Source organism: Abrus precatorius, unplaced genomic scaffold (assembly GCF_003935025.1).
Source record: "Abrus precatorius isolate BTA unplaced genomic scaffold, Abrus_2018 Scaffold10, whole genome shotgun sequence".
Taxonomy (NCBI): domain Eukaryota; kingdom Viridiplantae; phylum Streptophyta; class Magnoliopsida; order Fabales; family Fabaceae; genus Abrus; species Abrus precatorius.
The window spans coordinates 27009568-27030609 of record NW_020874292.1 but is presented as its reverse complement, the minus strand read 5'-3'; the positions used below and the strand labels follow the sequence as shown (position 1 = coordinate 27030609).

General features: G+C 30.1%; 3 protein-coding genes across 6 annotated transcripts; 1 reads left to right on the top strand and 2 right to left on the bottom strand.

The window, feature by feature from the left end:
- Window positions 1–3776: 3776 nt before the first annotated feature.
- LOC113865068 (ADP-ribosylation factor-related protein 1) lies at window positions 3777–7156 on the top strand. Of its 4 annotated transcripts, none has more exons than XM_027499450.1 (7): window positions 3777–3976; window positions 4479–4698; window positions 4770–4910; window positions 5588–5696; window positions 5826–5887; window positions 6363–6466; window positions 6636–7156. In XM_027499450.1, exons 2-7 carry the CDS (start codon window positions 4606–4608, stop codon window positions 6739–6741), a joined length of 615 nt encoding a protein of 204 aa, XP_027355251.1. In that variant the 5' UTR covers window positions 3777–3976; window positions 4479–4605; the 3' UTR covers window positions 6742–7156. The 4 variants fall into 4 exon arrangements, with proteins under 4 accessions (XP_027355251.1, XP_027355244.1, XP_027355236.1 ...); XM_027499443.1 differs by having other exon boundaries at window positions 3801–3981; window positions 4572–4698; window positions 6636–7149; XM_027499435.1 differs by having other exon boundaries at window positions 3801–3981; window positions 6636–7149.
- A 1555-nt stretch (window positions 7157–8711) lies between these two features.
- LOC113849090 lies at window positions 8712–9196 on the bottom strand. Its single transcript, XM_027478703.1, has one exon. The coding sequence runs from the start codon at window positions 9192–9194 to the stop codon at window positions 8712–8714; it is 483 nt and encodes a 160-aa protein (XP_027334504.1). The 5' UTR covers window positions 9195–9196.
- A 4005-nt stretch (window positions 9197–13201) lies between these two features.
- LOC113847972 (TVP38/TMEM64 family membrane protein slr0305-like) lies at window positions 13202–19953 on the bottom strand. Its single transcript, XM_027477317.1, has 9 exons — window positions 19551–19953; window positions 19380–19441; window positions 18511–18565; window positions 17532–17630; window positions 17198–17284; window positions 15976–16092; window positions 14736–14828; window positions 14511–14541; window positions 13202–13606 (listed from the first exon to the last, which is right to left on the bottom strand). Exons 1-9 carry the CDS (start codon window positions 19644–19646, stop codon window positions 13422–13424), a joined length of 825 nt encoding a protein of 274 aa, XP_027333118.1. The 5' UTR covers window positions 19647–19953; the 3' UTR covers window positions 13202–13421.
- Window positions 19954–21042: the final 1089 nt, after the last annotated feature.

The following is a 21042-nucleotide window of genomic DNA, read 5'->3' as shown; positions in this document are numbered from 1 at the left end:
TGGGTGAAGAAAATGGAGAAGAAGACGACATCGAGGATGCAAAGAGAAGTGTAGTAGCAACATATGTAGATGCATGCTTACTTTGATCTCATGAGAGTAAGCAACTCCACACCTTTTCCTCCTTAAATATGATAATGGATAAAGTATTTGATGGGTACTCACAAAATTTACCCTCAACTGGTAGAGTATTGACCTACTAAACGTGTACAGGTATAAATATGGGTAAAAACTTGCAAATTTTAATGGGGATAGATGCGGGTATTGGTACCTAAGTACCCACCTCGCTCCATACTCGCACACATATATATATATATATATGTGTGTGTGTGTGTGTGTGTGAGAGAGAGAGAGAGAGAGGCCTTAACCCAAAAGTCCATGATGAGAGGGAATTATGGTTAATAATTAATACTTTATATATTTGGCTAGGTTCTCTCTATGGTCATTAACAATTATGTAATCATATAAGTTGCTCTAAAACTTACTCTATCAAGAGTTATGTCTTATGAATGTGACTTACAGAGAAATATCTAACTTGTCATTTTTTTTTATAGAATTTAGATACCAAATACGACAACTTTCATACAAAGGTAAGTCTTCAACAAATAAGTCTAAAACTCTATTATAATTATTATTGGTATTTTCAATTATCTTTGTTCTAATTTCATATAATTTTATTTGAATAATTTTTTTACTTACAATGGAGCAACTAAGAATTTAAGAAAACAAGACTCTAACCCTTTTAGTTTTTAAAAAGTTTTGGTGGATGCTTTTGTAAAATTTTAGTCAAAATAAAGATTTTACTATTTATTTTACGTAATTTTATGTCCTATATTTTTTAATCAGTTCAGAGTTCTTTTATAGGCATAGTTATTTTATTTTTTTGAATAGACAAATTTTTTATTTTGAATTTTTGAGTAATATTGTCTTTCAATTTATAATTCTCTATTTTCAAAATTTTTTCTATGCAAAATAAAAGGTATGAGCATTAAAATTACTATGCACGCAGGTATAAGGCTGGGTATAAGTATTTTTTTAAAACATGGGTATGGGAGTGAGTACTATAACACCCTACCCATTATCATCCTATTCTTCCTCCTTTACCAACTTTAGCATCATCAGTCTTCAACTCTATGCATCATTCCTCCTCCAACTCCTCCTCTACTGATGGCCATGCATTGTTTTTTATAGACACAGCTATTTTAATTTGACATTATTCATTTAGATATTTACTTCTTCATTTATAATAACATTTTAATTTTATATTTTATAAATAATTTCTTATTTTAACTATATAATTTTGTAGTTTTCATTATATTTATAAATTGTGATAATTAGGAACAACAAGGAATAATTGTGTTTGTAAACAAAAAGTGAAAAAAAAATTGAAATATCACAAACGGATTTTGTCGTCCGTAAGTTACAGACAGATTTTTCCATCTTTAAATTATAGACAGATTCAAAAATTTGTCTATAATTCTTTATCGATGCGAATATTATAAACGATCCCTAAATATTACAAACTGACTGGAACCATTTGTAAATCCGTTTGTAATTTTAAAATCCATTTGTAATAATTAAAAAAATCATCTGTAAATATGTCTATATTTACAGGTTTTGTAGTAGTGTTAAATATATAACAAGAATCATGAGGTATTATGAATGAATGCTAAATATTACTTTTTTTCAAATTAAATAATGGTAATAGTAATGAGCCCAACAATTTTATTGTAATGCATGGAAAAGTGAAAATTACCTTTAGAATGTAATCCTACACTATTAGTATATAAATTAGGAAAATCTTGACCAAGAGATAGCTGAAGAAGACTTTAAAGAAGTTAATTCATAGGTTGAAGAAGATAATTTATTTGTTGACTTGTTATTTAACGTTAAAAAATGTCAATAATGCATTAAAATATTACACGATAAAGATTTATCAAAGTTATTTTGTAGTTGAGTATAATTTAAAATAATAAGTTTGTATGTGAAGTGCTTAAACTATAGCTTTGGTTATATATAAAGAGTGAAAGCTTCATTGTTGAACAATTCAAATAAGGAAAAAATTACATGGTGAGGTGGTTTGCATACATGTGTGAATTTTAGAATTTTTCAAAATTATCAAAAGTTAGATTAAAATTTAATTTGTATATACATTTTTTGTAAGAGAAATCTTTAATATATTTTAAATATTTATGATATATTACGTACACAATTAATTTTGTTTTGATCTAATAATTGAAATTTTATATAAACACATAGTGAATTAAGAAACCCTCAGTACACATTAATATACAAGAGGATAAGTGCTCAGTTTAAATATAAATTTTTTTATAAAAAAGCTTGGAAGACGAAACAAAAAGTTATTGTAAGTGTGTTTAGTAATTGTGACAAATCATACGCTATATTGCCACACTAGTTAGAGTACATACAATTAAATATTTACAAAATATAAAATTTACATATGGTACATAGTAAATAGTATTTTTTTTTTGTAAATAGAAATTAATACAATTAAAATAAATATAATTCATTATTATTTTATACAATTTTGGTAGCCAACTATAATTTTACTATTCTTTAATTTTAAAAAAATAAATTATCTAATATTCATTGTCATAATAAGCACATCATAAAAAAATAATTAAATTTTTTTATTTATCTCTAATTTGTGTAACAACTTTTATTGCATCACACACAATTACATCTTTGTAAACTATATTATAATATAATTTATATTTAAAAAATTAATAATTTTATAAATTCAAACACAATCTAAATTAAAATATCAAAAAATTTAAAAATAAATTTGTGTTATTGACCTTTGTTGTAGGACACGTCCTACCACTTATTAGTCACCAAAAAAGTTACATAATTTTTTATTAGTAAAAAAAAATTACAAAATTACATTTTTATTATTTAAAAAAAATAAAAAAAATAAACAAATAACAAAATAATATCTAAGAATAAATATAAAATGATTAATATTTCAATTAAAAACTACAAAATTGATAAAAATAATCCTAAATTAGCTTTGCATACTTCACAAAATTTAAAAAAAAAATAAAGAAGGGAGTTTCCATGTCGAGAGAAGAAAAAGGAGGTAGAATTAAAAAAAAATATATAAGAAGATACTGTTTCTTTTAATATATGTCGTCAAACAATGAAATTTTATTACTAAATAAAGAAGAAGGAAGAGAGAAAAAAGTACAAAAACATACTGTTTCTTCTAATATATGTCGTCAAACAATAAAATTTTGCCACATCAGTGATCAAAGGTGTTTTTGCCATGAAAGTTACAAAATAATACATATTTGATTTTTGTTTTTAAAATAGTTTTCTATTTTTAAAAATTATTTTTATATAAATTTATATTAGAATTATTTTTAAAAAAAAAATACTATTTTAAAAACAGAAATCAAATATCAAACATACCCTTAGCATTTCATTTTGAAATTTTAATTTTTGTTAATATGTGACTTTTACACTTTATGCGGTGAAATTTCAGCAACTTGCAATGGCACGATCTTGTAGCGAAACGTTTATCTCCTTTACATACGGCACGATTTTTACTTTTTCATATTTTTAGTGACAAAATTTATTTTAAAATAATAAAAATAATTAATTTCACTAGTATTATTGGCAAAATATTTGTCATGTAGCCACGTTAACTTTAGACAAGGAATTAATTTAAAAAGAAAAATTAATAATTTGTTTTAAAAAATGTAATATTTAAATAAAACAAAAGCCTGTTAAATCAATATCAACTATTTAACTATCATGGGAGACGAAAGAAATGAGTTATTATTTCGGAGAAATCAACTGAACCAATTAGTCTAACATTCTTTTATCCTTATTTCTTTAGTTGTCCTGCGAGAAACACAGCTTCGAGAAACAGAATCGCCCACTCGATCCGATTCCACCATAATCGGATCTTTCTTCAACCAAAGTCTGTCGCCATTCGTGGCAGTCGTCGGCGCCGGTAAAGTATTCAACCACCCTCTTCTCTTCTTCTGTTTCTTCTTCATTTCTCAGTTTCCGGATCTGTTATAACTGAATTGATTCTCTCGAATTACCACCGTGCAGTGGTTCCGATAGGTTGCGATGTTCCCCCTTTCTTACTCAAATTTCAGTATACATCCCTCTCGTGTTTATCGGAATTCGAGTCTCATATATCAGTATCTTAATCATGCATGTAGGTGTAGTTAGGGATATGAACGAAGTGACGCTGAGATCTAGTGGAGCGTCATTGATACGTGTCAAATTAGATACAGCAATGTGTCAGGCAATCGAGGAATTATTTGATTGAAAATTAAGAAAAAAAAAAAAAACTTGTTTGCAGTTATGTTATGTTGTTCAATCGGGATTGTGCATTGCCAAATTAAATATTGGAATTTTCTCATATAACTTCTTAAATTAGAAATGGGGCTTTTCTGATTAGAGTCTTGCTTGTTCAAGGCATCTTACAACCTTTGCTTGCACAGGAATTCTGCATGTTAATGAAATTGTGAATTGATGATGAGCGCACGAGCTACCCAGTAACATGGCATGAACTTTATATTGTTCTATCCTTGAAGGTTAAGCTAGCTTAAAGCCTTAAACAATACAAGGATGTTTTCTTTGTTTTATGGACTATGGAAGTACCTCTTCAGCAAGATGGAGCTTCATGTACTCATTTTGGGCATTGATAAGGCTGGCAAAACGGTAATACATTTTTCAAATGCCATGTTTTGAATTTTGTTGTGTTGCTCTGAATTTCCATATAATTTTTTTAGACTTTGCTGGAGAAGATGAAGTCAGTGTACTCAAACTTAGAAGGCCTTTCTCCCGATCGAATTGTTCCAACTGTGGGATTGAATATTGGTCGCATTGAAGTGGCGAGTAGAAAACTTGTGTTCTGGGACCTAGGAGGTCAGGTATGTGCAATAAATAGGCAATATCTATCAATGTAAGTTCTATAATTATGTTATTGGGACTAATTGTTAGTTTAGTTTGGCAAAGCAATTTTGTTCATCGGTCCTAGCTTCATGAGCTGCTTGTTTAAATATATATCATTCTGGAAATTTGATTTCTAAAACAATAACCCAACAACCATCTGCATAGTTCCTGAGATGTAATTTGTTATGGTTCTTTATATTATTTAAATGTGATTAATGAAAGAATGGGAAACTATTTTGCTTCTCAAAAATTTCTTTGGGAAAGCTATCTCTACTGTTCTAGCTGGTTTAATGTTTGTCTAAATTTTATGTTTTGCTATTTTCACATAAAACCACTACATATATTAGAACTCTTACTTGAACTATGCATTTTGGACCATTAATTTTATCCTTGCCCTATCTAAAGCTTGAGTTTATTTGTTAAACTTGGCAATGCTAAAGGAGATTTGCAATTGACATTTTGGTCCTATGGACCTATGTGCTTGCACAGTTAATTCGGTACTTCATTTTTAATTGTAAGTCTGTTTGTTAGGAGGAACAGAATGTATCATTTCATGCAAACACATACTTGCTCTTTGTACTGTTTTTCTACTATTCTGTTCCATCTTTTATCATTCTTTGTAATAAGATTTTAACGTAAGTTCCCCTCTTTCCAGCCTGGTCTTCGGTCAATCTGGGAGAAATATTATGAAGAGGCACATGCTGTAATATTTGTGGTAGATGCTTCTTGTCCCTCACGCTTTGAAGATGTGAAGTCTGCACTTGGTTAGTGAGATTTGATTTTAGTATTTGTACATAAATAGAAAAATACCTGTTTAAGGTGCAGTTGCAATAATACCAGATATGTTAGAAATAAACATCACAGTGGTGATTTAATAATTGATTGTTTTCCAGAAAAGGTGCTTCGGCATGAGGATCTACAAGGAGCACCTCTTTTGATATTAGCGAACAAGCAGGTGAGTATAACTATTCTCTCTGTCCCATATAACCTTGTAGCATGCCCTGTTATCTTATAAATGTGTCAAATAATTCTAATATAATCTAGTGTTTATTCTTGCTCTACATGTTCAAAGTCTTCTTTAATATCCACATGCTTTGAGGTACCAGTTCTACTTATCTGAGCACTAGGCAACTGTAAGGATACAAAATATGTTTCCTTTTGGTTTTAGAAAAAGAAAAGATAGGCAAATGCTTATTACCAATTGATTTATATTGCATTTCATGCATTATAAGCTATGTGTTAATTTTCCTCTTTTTTCCTTGACCAATAAGTCAACTTACCCTCTTAGCATTTTAGTGGAAGTTCATGAGTAATATAGCACAGTGATTATGAATTTTTGGTTTCCTCATTTGTTGTCATCCTCCTCCTGGTCCTCTCAGGTGTGTATTGACCTATTGATGGTCACTTGCCTGACATTTTTATGATTGCAGGATCTTCCTGAAGCAGTATCAGCTGAAGAACTTGCTCGGTATCTAGATTTAAAGAAGCTGGATGAAAGAGTTTACATGTTTGAAGCTGTGTCAGCATATGATGGGTAAGTAGCAGTATCAACTTTCCAAAGCTTAATCTAAAATGATAATATCATATTTTGATAAAGATGGAGACCTCTAAAGTATATGGTCATATGCATTATCTTCAAAGTAAAAAAAACTGTTAGATATTGAAGCAATTAACTAAGGTGACTTTCTTTCGAAATGTTGCAGGATTGGGATTAGGGAAAGTGCAGAATGGTTGGTGGAGGTGATGGAGAGAAGCAAGAGGACTGAAATGTTAAGAGTGAGGGCTGGTGCAATGGGTCCAGGTCCATAGAAGGCTCTTGCAATATACCGAAGTGATTTCTCCATTCCTTTATAGCTTTGTAAATCCAAATTGGATTATACGTGATAAGCAGTCGTTGAGAAGAAAAGGTATAAAGAATAACTTGGTGCTACATTTAACTGAGCCTTGAAATTTTAAGCCATGGTTTAATTTGTAATACAACAGTTTTACGAGAGAGGTTCAGTCTCCAGTATCTCTTAGAGCAAGTTTTCTTCTAACATGCCTTATAAGCAATCTGTCAAATGCTGGGAGGGTCTTCTACTTCTGCCTCCGTGCATACTTTTGCCAATTCTATATTGTAATTTGTATGGTTCATTTGAATGAATTTAATTTGCTTTCCTATCTGTAGCATTATATAACACTGCCTTGCCATATAGATCCTGGTAGTGGCGTGGTATTCCGAAGATATCTGGTAAAATATGCAGGGGACACTTGGGAGAAGTGTAATTGTGGTGGATCCACTTGCGCTTGATTTCCATGTGAACCGCGTCAGATGAAGCTTATTTAAGCTTTCGTTTTGGGTTGGTTATAACTAATTTCTTCGCTTTTCATAGTTCTGATTTTGATCAAGGCTAATTTTGAAATTTAGATTAGGCTAAGATCGTATATCGACCATTAAATAAGTTTTGACCTCCAACTTGATATTTGAATAAAGTATCTAAATTTGGAGATTATATCACACCAGGTTAAAATTTTAGGAACAAGAAATTACAATCTGGTGAGTATTTGACAATATATATTTATTGGACAAAATATTCATTTAATTCAACAATTTTGGGCAAGAAATTATTTTTAAACAAAATATTCATTTAATTCAACAATTTTGGGCAAGAAATTATTTTTAAACAAAATATTCATTTAATTCAACAATTTTGAACCCAGTCCCGATTATACGTTCCGAGTCAGTATGGACATTTATTGGACTAAGTTGAATCTTGAACTTTCAGAGAGGTCATTTTCTGCTGCCAATAAGCTCCAAGATGAGTTTTACCTTGATTTGGGATAAATCAATGAATTTGTTCCTTGAAGGATGGGCCTTAGGTTGACAAACATAGGCTTGTTCAAGAGAAATCATGACTGTCTACTATTGCCTTCAGTTTTTTTGCCCCCTGATTTTAGCAATTTTAGCAATTGAATATCATCATTCTTGAAGACTCTAAACACTGCAGAACTCAGTGCCTTTGATAGTCTAGCGAGACTCTTGACCCATTTGGGTCAATCCATGTAGCTGGTAGCTGGTAGCTGGAGGGCTTTAGAGAGAGAGAGAGAGAGAGAGGCCTACATTTTGTTGGCTCATCCATGAGCTGATAACTCTTCAGTTTCCTTATTTTCTCTATCCGGGTTTTAGACCTCGGGAAAAAGCAATCAATGTCGAAAGTTAATTCATGTCTCAAATTTGGCATATTTTAGGACCCTGCACTAAACCTTAAAAAAAATTAAATCTGTTATTTGAGTCTTGCATGTCCGTCGAGCTCTACTATAAAACATTTTGCGTAAAGACATATGTACCTTCTCTGCATAGCTTCTCCAAAGATTAAGAACATAAATAGAATATTGTTATAATTTCAGAAAATCTGAGGAGAAATATTTCTTGGTACCACGCAAAGACATTGTAAATATATTAAATTCGTTATATTTGAAGTATGATTCATAGGTCTATCGTTTGTCAATAAGAATATTGACTACCAATTGACCACTTGTATAACAAAAACAACATTAAGTTTGTTCAGAAAAACACTTTCAAAATCTTAATCTACTAAAGGATCGTGATTGGCTTTTAACATATATCTCTAAAGAAGTGGATACAAGAAATCACGTAAACAGTACACTAATAAAACATGATCATAGACCATTGCCTTCTGCAATTAATGACACCCAACAAAGGAAAGCAAGAAGTAAAAATGGTATTTCATATCCATAACACACTTAACTACTGAAATACGCAAGAATTACATTCAAATTCAGCAGAAATCTGGCCTAGTTCTCTTAAGAACTGAAATGCACCCTCTTTGCTGATCCCTTAATATCTTGATCTCAGAAGCATCCCTCAAATCCTCAAGGCTAATATACTGCTGTTTAACCATCCTCAAGGAATCACTTCCTTTGTCATGAATCCAAATATAAGGGTGGCAAGTTTCATCATAGTAATACAACAGGCTCTTCAATGCCCCACTATCACTGCCACTCTTGCCAGGCATATATGCCTTATATATGCGTTTACTTTTCAGTCTCTTAGAAGTCCCTGGCTTCAAAGTGTGGACCTTCTTCCATATTGATCCCACCCTTATCTGCAGCTCCACTGGTCGATCACTGAGGTTCCAGATCCTTGTCCCTAGTCCATAGGCTTGAGTGTGGTCACGGCAGCTATCAAAGCAACCACCAAGAGATAGAAGGCCTAAACCTCGCACTTTCCCCATGAGAGACTCAAACTGCTTCTTAGTCATCTTAAGTTTCCAACCAACACATGTTTTTGTGCTATAGAAGCTTCATTTATAAGTGTATAGCTCGCACCATAGCATACCCTTGTAATAAAGTTGTGCTCTTTTGCAACTTGTTGGAGAGAGAAAAACACAGGAAAAAAAAAGGGGGAGGGGTGTTTAACTTTAAAAAATGGGAATAAGTGTATTTTTACGTTTTTCCACAAAATATTTCTGTTTTTTATTCTCTAACTAGTGTTACCATACATGATATTATCATAGATACTAACATTTTAAATTTGATTATTTTTTGTTAATTTTTATTTGAAAAATTAAATCGAGAAAAATAATCATACAAAGTCAGGTATCAATATTATACTGAGAGAAATATGCATTACTACACAAGGATTATTTTTTTTTTCCCTTCTGTTGTGTTTTTGTCTCTGGATCATGATCATATCCTTCACATGAGAGAGCAGTTGGTAATGGTTTTCCGGCTGTGATCATAAAAGATCATAAAACAGATTATGTAGAGACGTGCACTTCAGAACTCACACTATAGTAGAATATTGCTTATCCCCTCCATCAAGGAAATGGTAGGGTCCCATAAACCCCCAAATTCAACAGAAGAAGACAGTGGAAAAGTTTTCTAGCACTGACAAAAATTTAAAAAATTCCTAGAAAATGGATTTTGCTTTGATGCTTTGGGTTGGAAAAAGAGGGTATTGGCACCTATACAAGGCATTCACAGATTCATGATGAGGCCGCATATGATGTTGCCTCACCTTTATCTTAAGGGGTGTCCTTTTATTTAATTCTAGTTTCAAAGTAAATAACTTTCCCTTCCAATTTTTTGCACTACACTTCATATTCAGTGGGACACTTGCCACGGGAATGGCCAAGGATGTGTTATTTTGAACACACAACATATAGACAGTGATTAAAATTGCAATATATACAAATGTATTGTTCTTTTCTTCTTTTCGTTACATGAAATAAAATAAACCAACAAAAATAGCAGGAGCATTTTATTTTTGAACAACAGAGGTAGGTTGAACATTTAAATAACACAGACATGTTTGTTTTCTTTTTTATGTAAGAAGATTTAATCATGAAAATACTAATTTATATTTGATTCGGTCTTTATACATAACATTCTTTTTATTTTTAATTTGGTGTGTGTGTATAGCAAAAAAAAAGTTATCATTGATCTCTATACGTATAAATAGTCTTAGCCTAATAATATTGTGGAATTAGTACGAAAGAATCAAATTAAAAACAACTCACACACTTCACATTTGATCCTTGCACGTGTCTTATACTTTATGGTGTTATAATCTGAACACTGAACAGATGGTTTTATAATAAGACAACACTATTAACAGCAATTACGCGCGCTTATATATATGTGTGTGTGACATAAAACAGAAGAAAAGTACAGAAAGTAATATGTACTCAATGCTGATATGCATGGCAAGTTGACAACGAATCAACCATCCTGCATGATATTTTATATATAATATATATATATATAGGACAGTTCTTATGGCCATCTAACGACAACAATAGTTTATTAGAATTAAGTAGTGGTCCTATTGCAAGAATATTTTCTACACATCAGAGATTGCAGCATTGTGTTACCATCTCTCTTTAGCTAATTTTCATATAATTTTTGCATTTATAATTGTGTGTATATGAAATTATTAAATAGTGTAAAAATATTATTCTTATACCCGTGTGTTTCCTGTACCGATTGACAAAAAAATCTGACATGACATGTACAATTCATCACAAAAATCTGTAATACAAGTATTCCCTATCAAGGTAGCACAAATCTTATAGTCGAGTGTTCAAAATTCGATTTAATCTCTTCAAATTGCCAAAAATAAAAAATAAAATAACCCAAAATTCAAAAATAAATAAATTTAAAAGTAGTTTATTAGAATGAATTGAATTGTGTTTATCTATTTTTGAAAAATAATTTCATCATATGTATGTATACAATTTTATTCATGAAATAAATTTTACACATGATTATATATTCTGAAATTATAATGCTTAATTATATTTTTGTGGTTTTACTCTTAAAATCACGTGTTATTATTTTTTAGATAGATCTTATTATTTTAATATGATTTTAAATTTATTAGTTTTAAATACTAATAAAATTAAAGTATTATTCTCTCTTTTTTTTATAACTTAAATTTTTATGTTTTATAAAAAAAAATATTAAATAAAAATAGTGAAGAAGAGATAATAAAATAACTTATTTACTATCTTCCAACTAAATCAAAATAAAAATATAAAAATTGAATCATTCAATTTAAATAAAATCGATTTTTATTAAATTAAATTAAAATTTTATTTAAACTGAATTATGCTATGTTTTTATCATCAAACTGCAAATATCCTACTTATATATGACACCCATAATCTCGTGACCGTTCCTGCCCTTCTTAGGAAATTACCAAGTGGTCCAACTGTTGAATATTTTATATACACCACAAAGATTTTTGTCTCACGCCCTTTAGTTGATCTGATTCTTATATATTGCATTTATCGATTGTGTTGAATTGGATTTGGATATTTTCTAGTTTTGGTGGAAAATGTAACTTGGAGTTTAAATTTGTTCAAGTGAATTTAGAGAAAAAGTGTTTTTCACTTAAAGAAAAAAAATTGCTTAAAATTAAAATTGCAAATTTATTTTATAATTTTATCTTTTTTTTTAAAACTATAGAAAATTGAGAAACTTATATTTTTTTATTAATGGTTAGTTACAAAAGACTATTGCATATATCATTCTACTAAATATTTTAAATATATTATCTAGTGTGTTATTTGTGTTAAACGTGTATTATTTGTACAAAAAATTAGTGAGGTATAATAGTTTGGAATTGAGTTAAGAATATTGAAAAAAAAAATTATTAACATACTTTCTATTTTTTTTTATTTTCTAAAAAACTCTTTAAAAATGAATTCATTTATATATGCATGACTAGTAATAAAGATGACTACAAAGTGTGATTACATTATCTTAATAAAGATTTATCAAATTTTTTGTAGTTTAAAAAAAATAATTTTTTTTTGCGATGTTGACTTAAATTAATTTTTTTGTTAAAGTAAAATTTACTTTTTGCCAAATTAATTCAAGTAAATTTTTTTTATTTAAACAAATTTAAGCTGTAATTTTTGTCAGCACCGTAAAGAATCCAAATCCGTGTTGAATCATATGTTCAGCTTGTGATTACTTTTTTAAAATTTTGATTTTAATAAAAATTACATAAGCTATAGTGACATGTACATCATTAATGAGTTTGATATATAATATAACTATTAATAGATTAAAACTCACAAAATAAAATCTTAATAAAAATTAAGGAGCGACTAGATCATGGTTGGTACTTGGTGACAACATTGCAATTAAGGACCAGCATGTGAGTGAACAGCACCATATGTATTCCACTTAGTAGAAGACGCATTGACACGTCACTTTCGCATAGTACATTTTACTATTATAGTAAAACTATTATACCAATTTAGAAATAACTCCAAGATTGAAAAATAAAAAAGAAAGGGTTGAATTCTATTAATGTTCATGTATATAAAGAAAATGTTAAAAAATTTATTTTGATAATTTTTTAAACTACTGTTCCTTCAGAAATATCTTTATGGTACCTCAGAGAAGAAAAAGTCAAGCTCATTTGATCCCTAAAGAAGCTAATATATTTTTAACATATTCGAATTACCCTTATAACTTGTATTTACGTGTAACTTTGGTTCATAAGCTCTCCGGTCATGGACCTGGTTTGGCCAATTCTTAACTAGTTTGTCTAGAAGTTTACATAAATGCCAATTTTTTGGTTAAAATCACCAATTCTGTTTAGTTTTTCCTACTTATGAATCGATATAATAATAGCAGTGCTAATAAGTTTTAGTAAAGTGTTAGAATTACTACAATTCAAAATCCTAGTTGCCATTGATTCCAATGCAACGTAAGTGAAAACTGAAAGTACAATATATTGGAGAATCAGGAATGGTTCATAAAATGAAATCTTCTGCTGTTGACAAAAAGATACATAGTCAATAATGTCATCTTGATTGTAGGACTAAACTCTCCTGTCACAGACTATATATATATTGTTGAAACTGTACAAATCACAAATCAATAGAAGCAGGCAGCTACTGCTTAAACTTTAAATAAAAAGCATAGCCTTTAGAAGGTAGGGTAGAGAAAGAATTTACACAAAAAGGATTTTACTTTTCATGATTGTCTTCAGCAGAATCTATCTTAATTATGAGAGGTTGGTTGAGATCTGCTGATGGTTCAGCAACAATTGGTAACTCTGGTGGAGATGTAATCCCATCAAACTCTTCATTTTCGGCCAAGGCTTTATCTAAAGCAGACTTGGCAACTTTAGTAACACATATCATCAGAATCACTGCACATAGTCCAAAATAACAGATCTTAGCCTGGCTAATCAAATAAATATTTGTAATGTTTTTGTTTCTCATTCAATACAAATCTTGCAGCATGGTCCAACCAATTCAACTATTCTTCCAAGCTCAAGAATTTATCAATCATCATTATCTACAATGAACCATATAGATCCTCTAATTTAATACTTCATTTGTTATTTATACCTTCTGAAATTAAACAGATTAAAACAAAATAACAGGCAACAACAACCAAATCTTTTCCCACTTAGTGAGATTAGTTAAATGAACAGACATTGTCATAATATCCTTTCTTGTCTATATTCAAACAATTAACCCCTAATGGTTTCACCTACAGTATTTCCTGATCTCCTCCTACTTCTAATTATTGAGCTACCATCCATCCGATCAACTCTATTAATTGGGTTTCTACATTCTTCTCCACACATGCCCAAACCATCTAAGCTTTCTAACATAGGTACTGCCTCAACTTTTTTTCTCTAATACATTCAATTCTAATCCTAACTTGTGTAGTACGTTCACTCATTCAAAGAAAATATGAGCTAAACATGTGTGAGAGAGAGAGACTATATGAAGTAACAGGTTATTGGAAATGTCTTCTGAAAGACCATAGAGAGATTTGAAATATCTTGCTTTAGTGAAGTTTGAAGGCTGTATAATAATTCTATTTGCCCTAAATATGGAGGAGTCTTCCAAGTCTTGTCCTGATTTACATTTACACGTTGCACATGAAAAATGCAACACAAATCGAGGTGCACTGATGCATCACAAGAATAATATGGAAGTCACATTGAGACAGGATGCAGCACACAATTGAAACATGGCACATGCAATTAGTAAATATTTTATTTTATATTGATGAAAGACCATAATAACAATGTAACTTACCAGATATTACGAGGCCAAAAATGATAAATGCCTGCATCCACAAGAGAAAGAAATGTATATCAGAACTACTGAAGATAATATTAGATAAAGCACACATATATAATCCACTCAACAAAATAGAAAGATTGTACCGTCCAAGGTGTTCATCAAATAAAAAGATAAAATTCATCAAACAAGTATTTGAAAAGCTCATTAATATAAGTAATGCAGCATAGCATCTCTTACCCAACGAGTCTTTGAAAATTCGCCCCATCCATGTGTCACATCAGAAAGATCTTTAAGAGTTGTTCCAACATATACAAGTCCCAATGTAATTGGCTGCAATAGCAACAGTATCACGTATTAACATAGTGCTATAATTTGAATGCTGTCTACTGAACTACAAGAACGCATGAACAATAATTTCTACCATCAATCCAAGAGGGGAACAGATGTTACACTAAATTTACTGGCAGAAACAAAGTTGTATCCATAATGATGACATGATGAGCAATAGGAATCTTCTGGTGGTAATTCTAGTTGTTCATAGATCTACTCACCAAGAGGAGTTAAACTACATGATTATACCAAGATAGATGCTTCCTCAAACTTTTCAAAGTCAAAACTGATGCAGAATGCAGATAGTCATATAAGAATACCAAAAACAAATAAACTTGCTTTTAAGAGCTAATCATATGTACTATCAGCCCAAAACATAAGCAGTAAGCATACAAATCACAGGTTGACAATAGTCAGAATTCATATACTGTTATACAGATCCAACCTTTTGGCATAGACCACAAGCACAATCCTATACATTTCAATACTTGTTACAAAAATCATTTTACTGATACACCACTGTGTTGTCAGAATTGCATAATTCAATAATTCAAATCATGAATGACTGTTTAGAGATTTTAAAGTTGTGATTTGTGTTTTCATTATTTAAGTCACTATTAGACTATATAACTCAAACCTTAATTTACATTTTAGAGTTTGGATTTTAAACTTTGGGTTACACAATGAATAATTTTCAGAATGATCAAAACATCTCTTCCTGAACAGGTCACATATTATTACATAGAAGATGCACTCATTCAAGTCATGATCTAACAATTCAGAACTTATATGATTACCCTCCAATTCTTGATTCAATTCATGAATTGACAACCATGATATGCACATCCATGAAGAATGTTTTTCATGAGGCACGATAAACGATAAAAAAGAAAAGCTCTGTTTTTGTTGGGGGTATAGATCAAAAGGAACAATTCTTATAGCTTTAAAGGTTTCAAGGTAACCATTAATTAAGCCTATGCATCTTTTTATTAAAAACCAAAGTGATAGCGTTTAATAAACAGAAAGCAAGAGAGTGATTGTTGGAAGAAATCTAATTAAAACTAAATTTTGAGAATCATACAACAAAATAAAGATTTACTAATAGACTAACTCCAGAATATATAACTGATCATGGCAAAGAACATACCATCATTCCTAACCAGGAAGCCAGCATGTATTCCCCGACTGAAACAGGAGTCACCGACAAGAGATAATTTAACATATTAAATGGCAGTAGTGGAACGAGCCGAAGCAGTAAAACAATCTGTAAGGACAGAGAAAGAAATTTTGAAAAAAGAACTCAGTTGAAAAAAAATAACAAAAGGGAATACCAAGTCACATGCAATAACTTAAAAATGTTATAAACATGCCATTGCTAGAGTGATGTTATAGATAGTGATGTTTGGTAGTGCTTAAATCAGAAAAATAATAGCTTATTTTTCAAAAGCCCTCTCAAGAAATTGGTAAAAATGAACAATTATTTCTTTGAAATAAGTTGAACCAAACATGAATATAGACTTATAAAGACTAAGGAAAGACATAGGTCCAGTTTGGATAAACTTCTTAATAAATACTTACAAGTTATAAGAGTAAAAATTAAACAGTAAAATGAATCAAACTTCTTCCATAAATTAAAATCAACTTATGTTTCTTTTGAGAAGTTCTTTCATTTAACTTCTCTAAAATTTAAAAAGATAAGGTGTTTCTAACTAATAAAAAAAGTTTTATTCATAATTTTATACTAATTTTTTCCTCTTATAAGGACTTCTTTAAAAGTTTATAAAAATTGGATCATAGTCTCTTGTTAAATAACATGCAGTCCAATCCCCAAGCTAAGTAAACTGTATATGACAACGGTTGGTTCGCCTTGCTTCAAATGCATGTTACAGTTACTCCCCAGAAAAATCCTTTTGACTGAAACGTTTATGGTCCCTCTAAATAATAATCTAAACAATTAAGATTGAAAACTTGAGTAATATTAAGGACCCATTTGTTTAAGATTAAAAAGAGAGAGAGAGAGAGAGAGAGAGATTCTATGATAAACTTTCTTTAAAAAGATTTTTTTGTAAGCTACTCTATTTGACTTCTAAGAGAAGCACTTAAACAACTTCTAATTTATTTTTTTTAAAAACTCATGATTATTAGAATTTTTTAACATAATTTGTAGATCAAAATAATACTACTTTAATACACCAAAATTTCAGAAATAGTACACACAATTTCATGTGAACCACTCCCTTCACCAAGAATTCTGAGTTTGAAAACAAGAATCCCAGGAAAAAAGGTAAAAACAAGAGGAATATTAGAAAGTAAAAAGCAAAAGGCTCAAGAAATTCACAATAGCATTAAACAATTAAGAGTCTACGGACCTTAAATCCAGATCTCCGAATTGCAATTGCAACTGATCTAAATTGTGGATAATCCTTCAACCTAGAAACAACAAATGATCTCCCAATCTGTAGAAATTGATAAAGATATCATTAAGTAACCTCATAATCATAAGATATAAATAACTAGACCATAATATGGAAACACATGGATCAAAGTGAAGCCCAGTTGAAGTGCCAATGAAGAGCACCCCATGGACTAATCAATTCAAGAAAAACCTAAAATCAACTATTCCGTGACAAGCAGTGGACAAAGATTTGTATTATTTTGACAACCACCTATAAATGTAAAATGTGGAGAAAAAAAAAAACTTACTGTTCTACCAAGAAGAAATGCTGCTCCAGCACCAACAGTTGCACCAATAGAGTCAGCAACAAAGCCCACTGGAAGCCCAAAAAGATAACCACCACCAAGCTGAAAATGGAATATCAAGTAAAGTGACTCAACAAATTTACTTTTGACATTGCTTTTCCAAGTTTTCTTCTTCTCTGCCAGGTATTGTAATGTAGGTGGAAAATAAAACTATAAGCATGAAAGAGAATGCAGGGGATAAAACACAAATCACATATCATAAAGTTATAAACATGAATAAAATCACATAAGCCTTAAATAAGAAATGACAAATCCAAGTCCTTGACAGTGTGATCTCTGAGTACTACTTTTTTCTCATCATTGATGCATATGCTTCCTTTATCCTGAATTACCTATCATTCAAACTTTCTAACAGAACAGACATATCATACTCACACCATTAGAGTTAAAAGAAAATGATAACCTTTCTAGAACTTTTAAAGTTAACATTAGGCATGGCAATTTTTCCCAGTATTCCAGGATCCAGGTGGAAACGACTGAATACTAGATACCTCACTCCTCATCCCACAAGATTCACACCCTTATGAAATTACAAAATTATCCTTCATATATTTATGTATTTATTTGCATGAGTCATTTCATTTTAGCCTTTTCCTCATTGCTTAATATATTATTTAAAATAAAAACTACAAAATATCCTAATTCCTAACCCTAATTCACACTTCTAAGTTCTAACCAACACATGATCTCTCCCTAATAGCCTCCCCAAATTTGTCTTCTGTTCTTCAAATCCTAAATCCCTTCTCCCTTCAGATTTCTCTCTTCTTCCAGCTGCCATGCTTCCATTGATGCTCAACCAGCATAACAGATCACTATTTGCTCAACCAGCAGACGTATTATACAGGTACTTGAGAAAATTATCTTCTACAACAAATAAAATAAGAAGTTTTGCAAGAAGTGCCAGGGTAGCAATGGTTCTTACAGTAAGTACTGAAGCTGGAACAGCCAAGACAGTCAAAGGAATGTAAGCAACAGCCCTGACAATCACCAACAAATAATGCATTCAGAAATTATGTAAATAATTATGCTTTCCACAGCACAATAATTAAGACCAATCTAATCCTATTATCAAGAAAGAAAAGTTATAAATGTCTTTCTGAATTTGGTATAATATTATAAAACGTCAATACTCATAACACAGGGTTCTTATGGTCATGGGAGTGTTTAACAATCATACAAGCAACACCAATAAGGTAATAACTAATAACAATATTTCAAGCACACAGCAAAGTTTCAGTTCTTCACTAGTAGTCCAACCCCAAAGGGTAACAAAGTCTAGCTAAGATGCAAGGATGCATAAGAGCCTATTTTATAAGAAACATCTTAGCTTTTGACGCAGGCTCAGGTTGGGAGAAAAGAATAGCTCCAAAATAAACTGAAGATCAAGTTGTTACCTCGTCAATAAAAGTTAGATAAAACACTTTTTAGGAGAAGCTCACCAAAGTCCTAAGGACATTGATTCATCATTAAGGAATCAAAACGGAAAATTTTTATTTATCAATCCCTTAATCAAAGTGTTCTAAGTGCACTCATTAGCAGAACACCCTTTTTTCCTAAAAAAATAAATAATGTCATACTTCACCCAGCTAGCTTAACCATATCAAATGGCACATGACACAGTAGTATTAGAGCTCTACCAGCCAGCCAACATTTTGACAAACCTAATAAGCTACTCCTGACCAAGACATTTATTTCCCTTTCACAACTAAACCAAGTCTGACAAATCTGAAACTGTAAAAATCCAAAAAGACGGTGGCTATACAAAAACATGAGGGATTAAAAAAAACATACAGAACAACAGGACCCCACGGCCCAAGATCACGATCAACCCAAAGTAAGAAGTCCTTCATTATCTGCAGAGGAAAAACAGAACATCAAAGAATGAAATGGAAATGGAAAGGCGATGAACGACCCAGAAGGGAATTGAAATGGAAAAGGAAAAGGGTGTTAGAAAAGAGGAACCTTTTCAACAGGGAGAGTGAAACAAGCGGTAACAACAGCGGCGAGAAGAAGAAGGAGAAGGGTGATCCTGAGGGCAGAGGCCCAGGAGAAAGCCATTGTTAATCTGCGACGCCAAGGCCTACACTCCTCGTCGTCGTCGTTGAAATCAGGAGAAGGTTGCTTCAACGAAGATCGAGCCCTCAATCCCACGAGATTTGCCAGATTTGAAGCTTTTTCCTTCTTTCTTTCCTTCAATGTAAGCAACCAAAATGTACCCAATTTTTAGGCCATCTAACACACAGATTCAGATCACGATCGTTCGTTTTGCTTTTGCCTATTCTTGTATCTTTCTCTCTCAATCTCAAGTGTTTTTCGTTCGCAACAATTTCTTTCTTTTTATTTTTTTATTTTTTATTTTTGGATTGGAGAGAGAGAGAGAATATTGGAGAATACGAGAAATATTGTGTTGGCTAGTTTCGTAATTTGACCCATGCGTTGCTTCTACTATGCGGGTGGTGTCACTTGATAGAGCATGGCATCGCACAACCCACATATTTAGAAATTAGAATGGGTAGGTTTACGGATTTAAAATAGTTATTGAAATCGGATAGACTAATTGAACCTAAAATTGATCAAGTAATCACTTTAATTAACAAAAATTGCTAGGAAAATCAATCTAATTTACAAAAAATTAATCGATTCTTTAAAAATTTAATTATATAAATCGGACTTTAAATTAATCTATTTTAATTTTCTTTAAAATTATTTTGAAATTAATTTTAAAATTTAGATTTAATTTTAAATTAATTTTAAATCCAATAAAATATATTATAAATATTTTTATACTATTATTTAATTATTATATTAAAAGTTATTTAAATCTTATAATAATTAATATAAAAATATATTTAGATATATTTTAATCAGTTAATAATATATTTTTTTCTTATATTTATATTGTATTAAACTAATAAATATTTACATATAATATATTTTTTATCATTTATCTATCACACAAACAAATTATACGAATTGAATTTTAAATTAATCTATTTTTAAAAAAATTAATTTAAAAAATTTTAAAATTTAAATTTAGTTTAACATTAGTTTTAAATCTATTTTTTTTTTTTATAAAACCTGTTTCAAATTCAAATTCAATGCTTTATGATAAATTAGTTTTAAGTCTAGTTTTATAATAAATTAGTTATAAATTTAATTTTACATTTAATTTTTAATATAAAATTAATTTGTTATACTACACCATTACATTAGATCAGTGTATTCTTAAAATATTTTAATAATATTTATTAAGTATATTATACTTTATAGATGCTTTCATAAAATATTTATCATTATTTTCAATAAATATAGTTAATAAAAGTTTAAATTAAAATTTATATATAAAAAATTAATAATATAAAAAGATAATAAAATTATTATGTAATAAATTTTAAATTTTTAAAAAATAAATTAAAATATAAATATAATAATAGTAATTAATTAAAAAATATTT

Excerpts from the sequence above, each read along its gene's own strand:
- LOC113849090 (XM_027478703.1), bottom strand. The coding sequence starts at position 9,194 with ATGACTAAGAAGCAGTTTGAGTCTCTCATGGGGAAAGTGCGAGGTTTA.
- LOC113865068 (XM_027499450.1), top strand. The coding sequence starts at position 4,606 with ATGTTTTCTTTGTTTTATGGACTATGGAAGTACCTCTTCAGCAAGATG. Across the intron at positions 4,699-4,769 it reads TTGATAAGGCTGGCAAAACG|ACTTTGCTGGAGAAGATGAA; the intron begins GTAATACATTTT and ends TAATTTTTTTAG. Across the intron at positions 6,467-6,635 it reads GCTGTGTCAGCATATGATGG|GATTGGGATTAGGGAAAGTG; the intron begins GTAAGTAGCAGT and ends GAAATGTTGCAG.
- LOC113847972 (XM_027477317.1), bottom strand. The coding sequence starts at position 19,646 with ATGGCTTTCTCCTGGGCCTCTGCCCTCAGGATCACCCTTCTCCTTCTT. Across the intron at positions 18,566-19,379 it reads CCGTGGGGTCCTGTTGTTCT|GGCTGTTGCTTACATTCCTT; the intron begins GTATGTTTTTTT and ends GGTGATTGTCAG. Across the intron at positions 16,093-17,197 it reads TTCGGAGATCTGGATTTAAG|ATTGTTTTACTGCTTCGGCT; the intron begins GTCCGTAGACTC and ends CTGTCCTTACAG.